At 38.7% G+C, this 18,486-nt stretch overlaps 1 protein-coding gene across 1 annotated transcript in view; it reads right to left on the bottom strand.

The window, feature by feature from the left end:
• LOC141446294 (netrin-3-like) overlaps positions 1-18,486 on the bottom strand; it is a 200,108-nt gene that overhangs the window by 25,386 nt on the left and 156,236 nt on the right. The window contains exon 2 of the mRNA XM_074112842.1: positions 10,949-11,137. Coding sequence (XP_073968943.1) covers positions 10,949-11,137 — 189 coding nt within the window. The remainder of the gene's footprint in view (positions 1-10,948; positions 11,138-18,486) is intronic.

Genomic DNA, 18,486 nt, shown 5'->3' with positions numbered 1-18,486 from the left:
CTGGCTCGAAGGAAGTGCTGAACATTGTCCAAACAGGATACCATGTTTTTGAGATGATCCGCTGGAAAGAAAGTAATTGCGTCATCGTGTAAAATATTTATTTAACTGGAAGCTATAATGTAGTTTGAATATTTTATCGAAATTAGTTGGTTACTCGAGATGTGGTGAAGATACTGCAGGATGAAGAGTTGGGATGCTGGCTGCAGAAGATGGCGCTTGTAATTCCGGTTGAAATTACCTCAATTCACACACGCACTTACACACAAACCCACTGAGTTCATTATAAACTGACCGCACGCCATATTACTTTACTCAATACATAACTTGGGTCGGAGGAGATTAATCGAATTACACACACGACTAGAGTGTTGTCATCATATGAGGACCTTATACAAGTTTAGATGGCCCAGTGCTTCCGCCTACTCTTCGAGGGACCCTGCCCCTTTCCTGAAGATGTCCTTCCAAATATGAACAATATGTGGAGAGAATGCTGGCTGATTACTTGGGTCCACCACACCTGCCTCCTCGGCCATCCAGTACATTGTTGTCCACTATCCCCAACTGGAAACATTGCACATTGCTCCAGCTGACCTTGCCCCCCTGGTTCGCTACACACTCTCCGTCACAATGAAAATCTAGTTATAATATTAAACTAACCAATCTAAGTTAAATTTCTCTAAATTAACCCCTCTCCACCTGTCCTTCCTAGCTTCAGAACCACAAAATCTGGAATTTTCCCCATAGAGCATCATTTCATCTACTGATGACAATACGAAGGTGTTTAGGGTGTGATAATACAAGATAATTGGGATGTGTGGGTTATGGCGCTACCTTTACCAACTAACAGAATGAAGAGGATGGGGGAATTATCGCAGCCAGAGGCGTCAGTTAATGCAGCGCAATTTCATCAAATAATTACAACATTTATAATTACGCAGAGGAAAATAAATGGAAATAAAGCATTGCGTCATATCCACGCATGCGCTGGCCCAATCTACAACTTTCTCAAGGCGGATTCGGGTATCTTCGCGCATTCTTGTGAAGAACCCAGTTGAAAGGGTTTGAATGCCAATTGCACTCCCCATCACCATTGAAGGTCGGATGCGATGTGCAGATCACTTCCCCTACAAGTCCAAGGAATGTGCGATTTGGAGAAGGGCCATTCTACAGAGTTTCCGGAAGGGAGAAAAGCTCCTAGAATCATTTCGCTTTCAATCTAAAAGGAAAAACCTTCACCGTCTTTCCGCCCTTCACTGTGACGTCAGCTGGGAAATGAAAAGTATTCTTTGAATGTGTTCTTCCATATGAAGGAGATTATGGCTGTAATGGAAAACGAAAATGTAACAGACATTCAAATGAAAACTCTGGCTTTTCTTCAATGACTCAGTTTTCAGGAAGAGAGAACATTCAAACCATAAATCTACTTATAACTTCCTCTCAGGTTGATGTTTCCGCTAATCGGAGGTGTCCATTTTACTACGCAACCTTCGAAGAGTCACCATGGTCCAGCCAACCCTACTACTACACTTCTCTGTGGTAAGAGCCAGTTGCTTAACAAGACGGTCCAAGATGTTGCCAACATAATTAACATTTCAGGGATAGCTCTTACCTGATTGATGGACAGTAATGTTTCAAATTTCTGAAAATACGGGTAGAGGAGGGACTGTTACCAGGAACCAAAACTCAGAACACGAGATCTGAAGAGAATTCATTTCCAGACGACTATCCGACCGACCGACATACTCGTAAATCTTTTAATATTTCATATGATAAACACCAACCTATCTTGAGGATGTTAAACATTCTTCACCACGTGCACAAACCAATAGAACACGTACACAAACCAATTTCTCTTTTTGATGTATCATTTTTTATCTCTTTTAAGATATTCTCTATTTCTTTTCTTTATTGCTATGATCACAAAAAGCCTGGCTTTCAGTAATTTTTGTTAACCGATTTGCTCAAATTAGGAACTGGAAATTTTGAAACAGTGCCCTAAATGTCCCTGAATACTATGTAGATAGTAAAAAAGAACATTGCACTGTAGTCTCAGAACATCTAAAATGTACACTTGATAAAATGTTTCTAAACATTTTAATTAATTTAGTAAAATTTGCTCAGATAATTTTAACAATATGTTTAACCTTCCTTTACCAAACACAAGACAAAAACCTGACGTCACACGGAATTGGAGCTAAGGAGGGAAGCTCACCGCGCTCGCAAATGCTCTGAATTGCATTTTCTTAGGAAAAAGTTCCAAAAAAAATTTTTAGACCAATATAAGGGCCAAGTATTAAGGAAATTGTTGTAGCTTTTTCAAGAATGTCTGAAAAATGAGAAAAATTTACGTGAGCAAGTGATAGTTCCGGTCGAAAGAATGTGGGCGTTACTTTGTAGTCAGATGAGTCCCAATCGAAATAATTCCACTTCCGGCCATCTTTTGCTCCTACCCTTACCTCCTTAGACGTCGTGGGCAAACGACTTGTACACGTAATTAACAATCAAGTTCTCACATTAATCGATTTATAAAAATCCTTGGTAAAGAACCCAGCACCACAGTATGTACTAGGTTTGCGGGCCTCGCCTCTACACTTCTCGCCTAACTTCTGGGATAGAGTAGGTGAGCGGGAATAAATTTCTGCTACAGGAGCAAACAGTTCTTCCACAGCGGCGGCGGCGAGAACAAATAAAGAAGTAAGAGCACAAAAAAGGAATCCAACTTCCGACTAATAGAATCTCGTAGTTCTGTGCTAGCAGCTTCCTTCTCCGGTTCCGATCTCTCACTACTAACTCGCTGGAAGTGAGTGAGACAGGGAGTACAATATACGAGGCAATAGGTGGTACAGTAGAAGGTGGAGAAGATACGGAGGGAGGTTTGAAGAAGAAGTGCCATCATGCTTCTGCAGTAAAGGTGACGTATTGACTGCGCTCGGAGATAGCGCACTCAGCCTGGAGAGGTAAAGCTATCACACTCAATGCCTTGCATTGAGACAAAGATAGCTTCTTCTCCACACAGACTGCTGATCCCACCCAGCACAGAATCTGTATCACATTCTGAATATTTATTGAAGAAGTCTTAGAAGTAGAGGTTAGAGAAAACCAAATCAGACCTTTTTTTGTTCTTCCCTCGTCCTCAGAAAGAAAGAAAAGCGCCAAACAAACTGAGTTGGATGGTTGTACTCTCTTCTCAGAAATATATGGAACAGGTATCACCCACTACAGGAGTACCTCTGGCTGAAGGAGAACCGTTTTGTGCATGTAAATCAGACTGCAATGGGAGAGGGGAGGCTAGTTGCACACTCGGCGTCAGATAGCAGCACTTCCAGCTAAATAACCCCATAAATTCTTTTCAGATTCTGTTACTAAGATATCCAGAGAAATGTATATGGCCAAAATAAAAAACTACAAATTTAAGATCTCCATGTAAGGAGCGACATGTATTCCCGCGGGTGGCCATCTGTGCGACAAGCAGGAAGGATCTTTGGCCGAGTGCTTTGCCCGATCAGATTCCTTCCGGCGCCTATACCGTTCTCCTTGAAATAGAAACCTTTTCCAAAACTCGTCCTTTAAAACGCTTATTTCAGCCAGAACGAGGCCGCAAGGGTCTAGGTTCTTAAATAACCTCTTATTCTAAGGTATTGGTCATTGGGCCGATTTCCCATTTTCCGTCTTTCTTTTTAAATCTTTTTTGAGGTATTTGAAAACGAAAAAGCGTTTTTCACAAATTGGTTAATGAGTCCGTGTTTACATGAGAATCCGCCATAATTCCAAAATGAAAAGCCGGAACAAGTTCATATTTGATATTTCACTAGGGTTCGAACTGAGGATGCTCCGATCAGTTTTGGACCGGAAGTACCACTTGCTAAGGTTTTCGAAGCGTTTTTCTGGGGAAATTCCTTTCGGAAAGAAAGTTTGGCTTTCTAAGGCGATTTCTGTAAATTTTACTGCTCGCCGTTTGTACTACAGTAATAAGGAATCGATTAGCAAATCGATAAATATAGAACTAGATTTCCAAATTTGAAGGAAATGAGCAAACAGGAAGCGCTATTTAAGAAGAAATGTTTGTCCACGTTTGGTGATTCTCTCAAAAACGACCTTCACTTTCTTCTCATTTTGAAACTACCCTCTCGAGATTATGTACATTCTCTGAGTAGATCTGATACCGGATACTGCCTCCAGCTACCCACACAGTCCTTGATATGCTCGCTTGGAGCTCTGGCTACAACTTTTGCTAAAGAAGAAATTCATTAATCTAAAATTTGCTAATCGATTTATAAGAAAACCATATGAGTGTTCGTATTTCTTGGCCGAGTACGAACATTGTATTTTCCGGAGTGAAGTTTTTAGAAAAAGCCAAGTTAGTAGATACTAAGATGGTTGGAGGAACAACTTTTCTAGTCCGACGGAAATACTCACTGGAGTGGCAAAATGTGGGGCGAAAGAGAAATAAATGTAGAATTATATTCAGGTCTATCGTGATGATTGGATCATGGCGACAGAGGTTAGATAGAGGTGCCGGTGTGGAAGAAGACAGGAGGGCAGGTTCCTTAGGGCTACAACGTGACGACTTCCACTGATGATGCAATAGAAGGAAATATGGAAACAGACGGAGAGTATAACCAAAAAATATCCATCAACTCCAACGGTAACCTGTTCGCCAAAAGCAATCTGAGGGGTCGTACTGCATCACAACTTGATGAGACGATGCGGTGGGATGGGCTACTGGAGAGTGAGTTCATTTCCTGTGGTTCTACAACTTGCCACATTCCTCTACTTCTGTCACTTCCTGTCTAAAAAAAATCAAAACTGTTATCTCCATATTTTGTTTTAAGAGTCACCCACAATTTTGTTTTTCACTATTTCTTAAAATTCTCCTAACTCTCTTTTGAGTGTAAATCGTACCAATCGTTCCAATTCTAATCTACCAATTTCATTAGAAATACATATTTTTTAAATCGCCTACACCCTAGAAAGAGTGGTTTCTACCAATGATCTGCTAATTGTTGGTGATGAGATTGTAGCTTAAGAAAGAAAAAAGAGAATAGTTGAGAAACTCGACCAGGTAAGCACAGAAGGTTACAATGAAAAAGAGTTAGGGGTCCTAAGTGAGGAATTCAGGATTAATCTGGTCAAGATAGAAGTGCACAGCTCCTTTCTGGACAATGTAGGGAGGCCGAGATCAGTCTAAACCTCGGCCACCTGACAGTCCAAATAGAATCATGGCGATTGTGATGAGTTGCATGCCAAGCATGTTCAGGAAGCCCAGTTAAAAGAGGTTAGAACCCTTTCTAATAGTCGGTCGACTGAAGGTTTCGTCCATTCTTGTCGGCTCATCTAAGCTGGGAAAAGAATGAAAAAGGGCACTTAATGAAGTAGGGCAATCTAGAATTTGGGATTTCAGGGCAATGATAATGCGGACTATGCTGGCTAAGGCTAGGTCGACTGCGGAGGAGGCCTGTTCAATTGGTGCCTAATCTGAATTATCGCTGGAGAGATTTCGTGTAAACAGCATCTCCTAAACTTGCCGATTTCGGCCAAAAAGTGACCATAACTGACCCTGTCTCACTCCAGAATGTCCCGCTAAGCCAAAACTCCGGATTGCGGATTCGCTGCAATAACGAAAGAACTTCAGAACCAGCCGGAGGAGAGAACTCTGTCTAACAGAGTGAACTATTTTATCTTCCTGCGCCCCTGTGTACACATGACTCTGTTGCGCTTTGAGTTATGTTTGTTCTTTTACATTATATCCCTCTTATCTTTCCAAAAGCCTCCAGCAAACAGACAAAAACAAATAAATAGTACGTAAAATTTTGTGGACAATATCAAAGAAACAACAAAATGAAACCCGACCTTGAATATACTTCTTTCCACAATTCTTCAAAATTTCTTTCTTTTTTTTTAACTTAGAACTTGTACTAAGAAATTGACTTCAATATTCAAACTGTCCTGTAGGACAGTTGTCCTAAACAGGATGATTGCCAAAAACTGCACGAAGAAGAGTAATGTTGAAGAACACCCAACTTAAATAACTTTCCTCATTTTCTACATTAAACATACGTTGGTAGCTTAGTGGACACGGGTTCAAAGACGCGTTAAGCTTAAGCTTTCTCGGAGGCCGGCAGTGCGCTTAGATCGCTCCGCCATCATTAACTATTGAGAGAAAACACACAAGAAAATTAAATTATTCTAATGAAGGAAGTGAGAGGTCTCAGCTTACTAAAGTCACACAAGTGACGAAGTCCACTTTAAAAAATTCCGCACCCAAGTCGTGCGCCTAAGTTATGTCCAAGTTCTAATCAAACTGGTGATTCCCTTGACAAATAAGAATAATTAAATGTTCTACTTGTTCTTAATAAGTACACCAAGTTTTGGGGAACGTAGAAGCTGTTTCAAAAATTTGAAATCCATTCAATTAGTACTTACATCCGGTTGGTCGATATTAACCAAAACGTTCAGTCGATAAACAAGATAAACAAATAAGGACTTCCTGCGATTTCTTATTTCTGCGGATAATGGGTTTTATCTTACTGTTCAAAACACTTCCGTCGCCAACTGAATTACGAATACCTGACAAGTTCACACGACTTCCGCTAATATAGTTATGTTATGGAGTAAGCAGGTAAATGAAGTGACTATAGTGATTAATAATATGACAGATAGCGGTGTGGTCTACTGGGTAAGACACCGGGCTCACAACACGCTAATCATAGGTTCGCCGCTCGCTGATTGCACAAATTTTAACACATACATTTGTATTTCATTATCATTAGTGATGAGATACCGAGACTTTCGTCAAAAACTGAGTTTACAGTTCAGTTCATCCAGATTGATTGAAGCAAGTACTAAGTTTCTCTAACTCACTTCCGGCCCGCAGGAGGGAGTAGAAACTGAAGCCGCCTATATCTTGATGAAGAATGATGAACTTGATAATTTGTTGTAACTCTCAGTGCGAGTTTGATGAGACTTCCGCCACTCGGAGTGTGCAGAATGGTGGGAGAGGACAAGTTACTTGATCTGCAAGGTGTTTTATGTAATTACTTCCTGCCAAACTCATGAACACTGTTAGTATAATCAGTGCCTTCGTCAAGCCTCCCGGAATGTCTAAAAAAGATTTCCCTTCTTCTTCTGCCAGCATTTCGCTCACACACGCTTTGGGTTTCCACTAGAATCAAGTTTGAACATGGAAATCAAACAGCTACCTAAGGCTCTTATTTACTATCCTGGTTTCTCTCCTCTGGTCGGGAAAGCGGGGTTTTCAAGCATTAAACTAATTCCATTCTTGTCAAAACTTTGAGAACAGTTTTACATTCTATTTCGTCTTGGTTTCGACTGGAGAGGATGTAGAAACCATTTTTGACATTATGACATCCTCAGGCGTTCGTGATTTATTACGGCTATGCTGTCAGAGTAGATCATCTACACCCACCATCCGCCTTAATAATGGAGTGCGCATCTCGCTGGCGTTCGCTGGATCAAGACAGATAGTTCCTCAGCACATCTTAGCACGAACACCACCACAACCATACATTATACGCAAATTCTCTATAAAGGGTTTATTACGTCATTACGTAGGCGGGTTTCTCTGTTTCAATATGTGACGTGTATGTTCTCCCTCACACTCAGAAAGTATGCACCCCCTCCTCGCCCTCTCTAAGTATTCTAATGGATTCTCTAAATGATTACAACAGGAGAAAGATCTTTCTAACCCACAAGATTAATCATTGCAAAGGATTGGTTAGCATCATTTTCATTTGTGACCCTAAAAACCTTCAAACGTGTTAACGTTTCTATTTTACTTCTTTAGAATAGATTATCCAAACGTTTGTTGACAATAAACAAAAACAATCTTTTTTCTTCATTTCAATTGGATAAAAGACTATCAGATATTTTCTTTAAATAATTATTCCAGGGAATAAGCAATAAATAATAAATCTTTGCAACCGGTTTCATATAATTCATATCTTTTTTAAGACACGTAGATCTAGTGCGCGTAAAATATAATAAAGCCAAATCATCAGCTGATGGCTGTAAGAAATAAAACAGCTGTAGAATGTAACAATTACGACATTCATCTAATCAACGCCCAAATCAATTACAATTTATTGCTGCTGATCACATAATACATAGTCTCAAGTTGTGAACTTAAAAAGTATATGAATAAACAAGGTACAAGAAATGATATAAATTTGTATACTTAATATCGATAAGGAAATGGCCAGACTAGGCGGCAGTATACATGAATACTAAGCACTGATTATCATCTCAATTCCTTTTTTTACACAGCCTCTTAATTCTCTATCCTTTTGGAGCATTTTTTTATTTCTTAGACTAGTTACCGTTTAGAATGTGGAGCATAAGTAAGGTAATAGATCATTGGTATAAGACGCAGCAACCGGGTCATTATATGGAGGTAGTTAACGCCTAGCGCCCACTATCTGAAGCTTCACCTGTGAACTGATCTCGCATGCTACTAATATCTTAGAAGAATGAACTTATAAATCGTATCGAAATGATGACAAATTTAAAAAGAAAAAAACAACAAAGTGATGAGTTAAAAAGTAACTGCACACTTCATCAGAATAAAAGAAAAGCTCTACAAGTTAAAGAACATCAATTAGAAAGATGCAGTCGAAGATAACATTAAAAATATTGAACATTGGAAATCTTAAAAGGTACTCAAAATTCGAAACTTTCTCTTTTAGATAATGTCAACACTGTGAACTTTAGCTCAATTAGCGACGTTATTAAGCAATAAAATTGAGGGAACAAAAGGGTATATTTAGCTAGCAGTGCTACCACTGTTGCTACCACTCGCGAAATGGCGGAGTGAATTTTGAAGAATGACTCTTAATATTGAGCAGTTTTCTCTTATTTCAAGATTTTTATTTAACTTTTTATAAATGGCAAAGACGTGTTCGCTCCAATGTTCAGCGTTATTATTTCCTCTTCCTCTTACTTCGTCACGTGCGAGGAGCGGATACGATTTTCTCGCAGACGGAAATACATTAGTTAACGTCTATTAGGAAATGTTAGTTCCTACCCTCCAGGCAATCTAATGTCCATGTAGTCATTATTACCTCAGTTATGTGTAAGATTAAGCAATGCGGTACAGGAACTAATGTCATCTAGACTAAGTTGCAAAGCTGGGATATCCTCCCACACGTCACGCAAGCTTGATTGCCTTTTTACTACTCAATCCAGGGTTGGTGCAGTTCTACTCACTGTTCGTTCCTTAAGCCTTGAAGACGCAGAAAAATATATGTAAAATTTGTTACTAAAGGTCGAACTTATTCGTCTAGAGAATAAATTTGGATTTCGGAAGCTTAGAAAGGATTTGGAACAGCCAATTAAAAAGCAGATTGAAAGCATTTAAAAAGGCTTTTCTAATTGACATTTTATTGGTGAGTTTCCTATTTTTTGAATTTTATTCACTTAAAATACAGATATTTCAGCCTGAGCCTAATCTCAACTGGGATTCTCCTCTGCAGAAATCAGTTCCCTTAAAATAAACTAATTTCTTTGGCTGCAGAAAGAAAACATGCCACTTGACAAGATGCCAAATGGCTTTAAGGACAAGAAGGACACGGGAATGGAAAATAGGGAGCCCTAAACCCATCCCCTCCCAGAAGGGCAACATCTTGAAAAGGTAGCAGCTACAGGAGAGAGGGTAACTTGCAGGACTGTGAAGTCGTTTAAAGAGGTACTTTACCCCAGATTGTACTACACGCTAACTACCTAATAATGACTATCATTACTTCAGAGTTTAATCAGGACTCCACTGTCTTATGCTTACTTCCTCCTTTGCACAAACACAGACAATTTTATCGTTATTCACTAAGGAAACGGCTACAACTTGCTCTACCAACGCTGGCTGGCCAACTTAACTAAAAATGCAATAGTGCCAACCAACTTTAATTACCAAATTGAAAGTAATTTACTGAATTAAAACGTCACAACAGTAAGGTTTTCGACAAAATTAATCAACCACTGATTTCTCTATTACCACTCGGCGATTTGAGATTTCTGAAACGGCTCCTGACTGAGTAATTTCTTTTCTTATCTAACTAAAGAGTCTAAATTCAGAGTTGGAAGATGAGCAATCTTCTAGTCTTCTTGAATTATTTAGAAAGAGTTAGACAACCTTGTTACCTAACGCTTACTAATGGGCGAACAAATCTCTCATGTTCGGCTAAAAAAAAAAAAAAAAAATACTTGCATTAGATTCAAATTTGTCGAAAATTATATTCAACTTATCGACAACTTGTACCTCAGTTCTAGTATAAATCAGGCTTAGAAGTGCTGTTAGTCCCAGGAACGTCTGAATATTCCTGGAACTCAAAGGAGAGATCTCCATTTGTTCCTGACCAAAATTGAAGCAGACGATTTAGAATCGCAGCATCAACTTAAGGATTTCATTAATAATTTCAGGAGACTTGTCAGTTTCATATTTAATTTTCTTTTTTCTCAATTTAATCAGCTTCCGCATCAGTAGACGCTGTTTCCGTGGAGATGCAGAACGCAGCTTAAAAATGGAATTTTTCTATATATTTGTTATAAATATAGTCTTAAGATGAACAGACAGATAAATTTCAGCTTCATATTTTTGTCATTTTCTTCTTTATCGTTCCGCTGAATCAAGTCAGAGCGAAACTGGTTAGTGATTATGAGAAAAAAGTGGTATCTTTGGACAAGACAGTCGAGGAAGTGAATCGGGCATAAATAACGTTATGGCCATCATTTTGAGTGCAAATATCGTCAGAGAACAATTATTGTAATTGCTTTCTTTAATTACTTTATTGATTAGATAGTATTGAAGTTGATCATCTCTTTAGTGAACATTCCACGTTTGTAGAAAATCTGATTTACGTAATCAAAATTTGAGGGTAAGAGAATATCGAGTGATTACCGACCCAAACTGATATTATTAAGAAAAGTGATCTCAGCTTACCTTTACAAGCTTTGCGATGGGTGATGGCCTTTGTCAGATCTCTGTAGTAACCTTCTTTGCAGTAGTGGCAATGGCGACCCGCTGTGAAGTGTCTACACTTCAGACAGACTCCACCTGACACTCGGCCGGACAGTTTGTACAGTTCCATGTTGAACCTGCAGCGTCTTGCATGGCCGTTACAATTGCAGGCTGTAACAGGATACCAGGACACCACATTATTTGGCAGAAAGTTAAAGATAAACAGGAATAATTACAATTTGGTAAACTTTTCTGAAAAACAACTGTTTTTGCTGATAGATCAACTTTCTTTCATGGAGTCGAACAAAGTCAACATGGCAGTCGAACAAAGTTTGTAAAACGTTTTTTCTAATTAAATTATTTAAATAAAAGTTTCAAAGTTACTTATATTAATTCGATTTGGAAGTTCAGAGAAGATCGATCCATTTTCGATTAAAAGTCAGATCGAACCAAGTGTAACGCCAAATCTATTTTATTCATTATGAGCAACGGTTCTAAGGATAGTTGTTCATATTCAACTGTAGGATGTTTGTAAGATTATGTAACATCATTTATCTTCGTAGACCAATACTTTACACTTTAATAAATACATTTTTATTTTAATTTTCTTAAGTTACAAACCCTAAATAAATGTATTTAACAAAATATTAATGAATTACCTAAGTATTAATGAGTCATCTGACATTTTCACCACACTTAATGGAGCAAACAGAAATAAAAAATCTTCGATAATGCACCATTTTATTTCAAATAATTAGCGCCATATGTACGTATATATATTTATTTTTCACCAGTTTAAAATATTTTCATATTTTATTACCAGTGGAGATTTCATTTGTAAAGGCGTGGCCTGTTTGACGTGGGCGTGATCAGTTTTTATGTGGGCGTGGCTAGCTAGTACTAAAGTGGTTCCCTATTGGCTTCAAAAACCGCCTACTTTCTCATCTTCAATTCTCCATTCTGGATGGGCACTTTTTCATTAACAGTTATTTCCCATTAAAATACATTGTAAAATCTTTTTAACTATTTCTCTCCCGTAGGTATTTGATGAATTTTCAAAATATGCAATGAAAATAAATAATCCAAAATATACCAAAAATCGAGATTTTTCTTGCGTAATATTTTGTGTTTGATGTTACTATTGCAATCGGAAATGGGGAAGTTAGGTAAAATTGAGTATTTTATTGCAAAAACAAAACTGTGCAGACATTGTTCACTTATAAAGCCACCATCGTCTCTCCGACTGCAATTCACTCCTTATTAGAGATGTTCAAAGAATTGAATCAGCTGGTTCTCTAGGAATTAAAATATCTGGTGTCGACCAGCACACTGCTATGTGTACCTTCATATTAAATAAAGAGAGGGGCCAGGACAACTGCGTCGCTGTTTTACAGTGCAGCCAACATCCAGCAGAAGTGTGTAAAAGAAGAAAGAGGCCTGAGATGAATCTCAAGTGAGTGTTCACAGCATCTTTTTGAAAACATCAACTTTAAATTACACGGGAAACCGTAATGGTTTAGTTTAGACAAACGGTACGTCAACTGCACTAATGGCACCATTAACTTATCCAGTAGTGCTGCAAGTTTACTATTCGAATGAGCATGGTAACCGGGAATCTGAAATTCCCACACATGCCAGGGAGCGAAGGTAGCACTGCCAACTCCCGTTAAATCCGCAGGGAACGCTCAGTTTATCTATTTCTGCACTGATAAGACGCCGAGAACTTGGGCACTGTAAATGTTTGCTAGAGACAAGAAGCCTAGAGATGACAAGGCGAGCGGGTGTGACAGGATCGTTAGTTGGCAATTAAGGTGGATAAGCACGCGGTGACACGTGCCCGGAGATAAAGTTAATCCACATTGGTACCTGGAGTCTGTCTGGAGACTGGAGGTTGGACCGCTATTCCTGTCTCATGTGGTTGGTCTTGTTATCAGCGATGACGATTCTTTCTCCCGTTGCCAGCTTTTCTACCACCCCCCCGCCTCCCACCATCCTGGGCAAAAACTTGTAGAAACTCTTTTCTCTCTCACTCTAAATGTGCGCGTGCGCGAGCGTGTGGTGTTTCTCTTTAACTGTGACTCTAAGAGTTAGTCGAAATCCATAATTCGATCATATTGAACTAGTTAGAGGAAGTATGGCAATCATATCAAATTTACGACATCGACTTTCAACTAGAAATACTCGTATTCCTTTTGAAGTCATCTAAATTATATATATAAAAAAAATGGCTGCCTGGTGTTCGAACAAAATGTCCAAAAACAACAAATTGCACCAAGTTGGAATTTTATTTTGGTCCTGACCACAAATTAGGGAGGAACGTTCTTAAACCGGAAGTACCTTTCTGCATTTCTCAATTTTTTGGGGAGATTTTCTCGAAATTCCCACGATTTTCCCTCAAATTGTTGCACTAATTGCACTTCATGTAGACCTAAAACGTTCGAAACATTTCCCTGGCGAGATTCGATGGAGGGGCACACCAGGGAAGGAGAGGTGCATTAACTGAAATAAATATATAACACTACCTAACTTCTATTTAAAATGTTAAATTAGATATTCGAAAAAGTTTGGTATTATTAGACATCAGCACCGACTCCATCTTGGAGGAACTTCTTAATCTACTTCAACGTCATTGCCATGGCCACACGAATGTTCTGCGGTAATTGCCCAATCTGCTTTAGGCTTAGCAAAGCTGTGAAAAGCTTTGCCAGAACCTGTTTTCCGTTTGACTTTGAAGCAAGGACCCCTTGTCAGACAATTGTATGTGGTCAACACCGAGAGGAAGCCGCATTGTACAAGGTTTAACCAAAGTTTGATAATTCTATAAGATGAGAAGTATTCTTTCAGGCGGAGCTAGTCTCCCCCGTGTGCTGTTTTGCATATAAGACGAGGAATAATTAATCCAATTCACTATTTTCTTGCCCAGTGACTGTCTTCACAGATTATTAAGCCCGATGAAATCTACTCATTAGTGATGAACTGCTTAGAGATCTTGGCAAGAACTATTAGGACTGGTAACCCTGACAATAGAGTTGCAGTTCGATTGAGGCTGCAGATCATTTGCACGGGTGATTCTTCTGTAGAGTCCTCACATTTTGTTGCTAATGTGGAACTCCTGACTGAAGTTGGGAGTTCAACAAGTGTCAGGAATGAAGAAACGTCAGGCAGAGACAGGCGAAGATGTTCACCACTAGCTAGTCGCCTAAACTAACTGCTCAACGCTACAAGAAAGGCCGCTATTAGGATGATCGTTGACCTCCACGGGCCATTTTAGATCGAGGATCTGCAAAATAGTAGCCAGGACAGTGCTGCAGTGTTGTTTTAGTGCGAAGGGTTCGGCTCTTCGGAGAGCAAAATTCCACATCTTCGAGGTTTCCCCCTTGCACGATCTGGAGCAGCTCCCGTAAACAATGCGGGACTCTTCTGGGAGGTAAGTCTTGAGGCATCATTAGCTCAGCCCGCAGGGATGGAACTAATCCACCTTTATTAATAATATATAATTTCACGTCTGGCCACCCAACAAACACATAATCCAATTAACATACTAAACCAGCTCTATATTATAATTATTATTAGTTTAATGTAAGGAAATTATAGAGAGAGAGAGAGAGAGAGAGAGAGAGAGAGTGAACCTCGATTTTACAAGATCGATAAAAGATCGACAGGGCATTTTCATTTTGCTGCATTAGTCAGATTAGAAGGAAGGGTCAGGTAAGCTCGGCCAGCCAATTTTAACATCATGTAATACCCTCTAATGTAATCATACATATGGAGCTTGCTCAGCTTTCCCCCCCAGATATTATCTCAGTAGAAAGCTTTAATAATTTATTACTATAATTAAAGTGTTTCCGTTTCTCTCCGCCACCACAGCTTTTCTGAAATGAACATATTTTGCGTTAATTTATATTGTATATATTATCAAAACATAATCATTTTCTTGATGCAGTTTTATTAAGTGTTCACCAATATTACTTTAATACAGATCTCCTTACAGTTCAAAATGTTAAATATAAGGGTTGATTAAAAGCCAAAAGGTACACAAATCAGCAAGTACCCAACATTTCATTAATATGAACTTCATTGATATCATTTGTCCTTCTACTGCATTAACTTTTCATTAATATTTTTGTAGAATTTATTAGATGTCACAGACTTTTATGTTGGCCACTTCATTCACAACAAACTGTTTGTTAAAATAATCATAAAATGTTTATTACTTCTTCATAAATAGCCCCTTTATTTTAAATCCATTCGAATTATTCTTGTGATTTATCTTTACTGGCCTCTTTATTCTAAATATTCTATATACACACATACTAGTATTTGGAAAATTTATGAATAAATTTATAAAAAGCTATTTCTGAACCACGTGCTTTGACACTTATAATTAAGATATTTCATCAAAAAGTGGAGTTAATCGATTTTTGCAGCGAACATACATTGATGAATTAAGTTTTGTGTCATTCGGGCTACACTGGAGCATTTTTTCCAAAGAAGAGATTACAGCAGCTGCTGCAGTTCGAGAGACCGATAAAATTACGATGGGGGGGGGCAAAGCTTTGTCAAATCTTGCTGCTCAATGAAGGTGGAACATTTCTGGAATGGAGGGCTAGATCGAGGCGAGCTGGATCCCTAGGCAATAACTCCATACAATCTGTGGGCTATGCCTGGGCCAGTCTGCTCTTCCTGTGCCTCGAAGGTTTTGCGACCAAGAAATGCTGGGTACATGGTGGAACTTAGGAGAAGTGGTTCCCGATATCCAGCTATCACATCTGAACTTTGTCCAGCACCATATTGGAAATGGCCGTAAGAGAGCACAATTAGCTCATCTGTAGTGAGACAACACATTGATAAGTTGCCAATGAACGTCTTCCTTACACAGCCCAGACCACCTCCGGCGGACTAGCGTCTAATCCGAGCCATGGCTGATTTGTGCGGGTTAGTCCGTTGTTACTGCGGTGAAGGTGTTGAAAGCCGGTTTTATAGAATGGTTTCCCTCCAAAGAAACATCCAGATACCAATGGAAAACTGAATTTGGAACTGAAACTGCTTTAATTTTAACAAATAGTTATATTTAGTTATCATACACTGATAAAAGTTTTTTTTCTAATACCCACTAGTTGAGGGTGAGGCCGTTATAGCTCAAGAAATTCCGGAAGTAGCAGTTCACAAAAGAATTTTTTTGAAACATTTCTGCAGCAAAGTTTGATTAAAGCAACACTGGGGAATGAAGGGGTGATTTTGCTTTCGTTCGAATTGTTTTCTTTTAGTGTACCGAACGTTGCAATCATAACACCTGGAAGTACGGCCATCACAGAGTAACATTAACGGTGGGAAATGATGGGTAGCTTTCACATTCCACGAGTGTGGGACACAAACATTGCATTTCCAGACAAGATTTGCAAAGTACTTTAAGATTTAAGCGATGATACTTACAGCCATGTGAAGTCCCTTGAGAATGTTTATTTCCCTACTTGGTTTCTCCCTCCCTTTTAGTCTCTGTTTGAGAGGAAATCTCTAAAAAGCTGCAGAATCCTCAATCCGGGTCCTTTGCTAAGCTTTCCCAGAGCTAAAAGATAACTTTTGACGCAAAGAAAACCAATTATAAGATTTTCTCCGCCCAATTTCCCTTAATTTGGTTTAATAAAACACTTCAACTTTAACCAACGTTTTTCCGGAAACAATGATTATTTGGTGTTTGGAGGCGATTGATACGCATAACAGACTTGAGGCGATAGAGAAGTTACCTTGAAAACACACAGTTTCCCATAAAATCGTGAGTACGTACAGACAAACAAAAATATTTTATGTCATATTCATTTTATGTCAGTTCTAAAGAAGGATGAAGAGTATTGCTTCTCTCTCAAGTAGCACTTTAGAGTAATCTACGGTTCTACCAACTGTAAGAGTTAATATGATGCAGTTACGAATACTGTGCACACAGTAAATTCCGAGTTCTAGTTCAGCCCTTCAATTTTTCCCTCAAAGCCATACTATGAGAGAATCGTTTCCAGAGGCTCCGGGCGCCAAAGATCTCAGATGCCAACGCAGAAAAACCAAAATTAAAATGCTTGGGAATTCCGAGTGTAGGAAATGTGCCAGTTAAAAACTTGAGAATTGTAATAAGGGAGGTCGTACTCAGATAGTTTCATAGTTTGTATTAGTAGGACAATGCTTATGTGGGTACTCACATAGCGCTGAAGCCATTAAGTTAGATGAGCAAGATTCATATAGAGCTGCCATCTGGTAGTTCAATTTGAAGCTCTACATTCAGCATAAACTACTTGGAGGAAAGTTTCAGCTCTGCTGAAGGAAGTATATAAATACTGGATTTAGTAGTAGACACTGTTACCAACTGAATACAGAAGATATTACCAACAATCAATCATTTTTCCACAAACTTAGTCATAGTTTACGGTATTTACTTATCTTGGAGTTGAACGCAGTTAATTACAGGTGATTGTAGATGATGATTATATTGCCTTTAGTGTGTGTGTTAGTTAGTGAAGACGCGCCGCAGGCCAGCTTCCCTCACAGGATGTAACCTGGTAATAAGCGGACATGTTATAGCCTGAGGCTGCAGGCAGTGAAACCTCCCCTCTTTACCCCTCCAATAATACCTTATACATAATCTTCAAAAACAACCAAATATGATCCACCAACGCCACAGTCACTCTCTACTTTACTTCAATTCAGAAACAGACCGTACGTTTACTGTGAAGCATCTTTTGTATTTAAGATCTAGTTTTACTAATTTGTAAGACATCTCAACTGTTGGAATTTCCAATAAAATTTCCCTCCATTTAATACCTCACCCAGACCATATTCAATGGTAATGGAAAATAGGAAAATTGCCACGATTAGCTATTAGCTTTCACTTTTACAGGAGTAAGAAAAGCTTGAAAGCCAGGAATAGAAAAGGAACAACCTCTCATTCACTTGCTCTAAGCCATGAAGTACCATTCCTTCTCTGATCGGGCTTGGAAGAGGAAGCTTCTAGATCACGCACAATCAATACAATCACTAGGTAATCTCGTACAACCACTGATCAAAGCCATACTACCATCGATCATCATTGCTCTTAAATCTCATTTCATTCCACTACATTCTTATTAATAAATATTTATATTAATATTAACTGGGCTGTGGCAGTTAAGGACTAAGGGAGTAATCAAATTAGAAGTTTATCCTCAAACTATTGCAATAACGATATCCTTAATTCGCGTAACATAACGTCTGCATTAATTCTCTCTGGACAACGGCACTTTGGTCTGTGCACCGTCTGCCAGAGGAGGCTGTGATGATCATCAGCGTTCATAATAGATTTTTCTTTTTTTAAACTTAAATTTATCGCCAAGATGATAATTAAGCTTTTCATTTAATTTGAGAAACTATATCACGATCGCAATACATCCTGGTACTTCTAGTGAGATTGGTATTACTTAGAAGTTACCATTGTGGAAGTTACCAATGTTAAAGTTACTCACATAATAGTTCCTTTTCTTTTTTTTTATTACTTCAAT

Source organism: Rhodnius prolixus, unplaced genomic scaffold, assembly GCF_049639745.1.
Source record: "Rhodnius prolixus isolate KJV_2025 unplaced genomic scaffold, Rpr scaffold_1, whole genome shotgun sequence".
Taxonomy (NCBI): domain Eukaryota; kingdom Metazoa; phylum Arthropoda; class Insecta; order Hemiptera; family Reduviidae; genus Rhodnius; species Rhodnius prolixus.
Note: the sequence above shows the minus strand (reverse complement) of the source record. Positions and strands in the feature narration are given on the sequence as shown.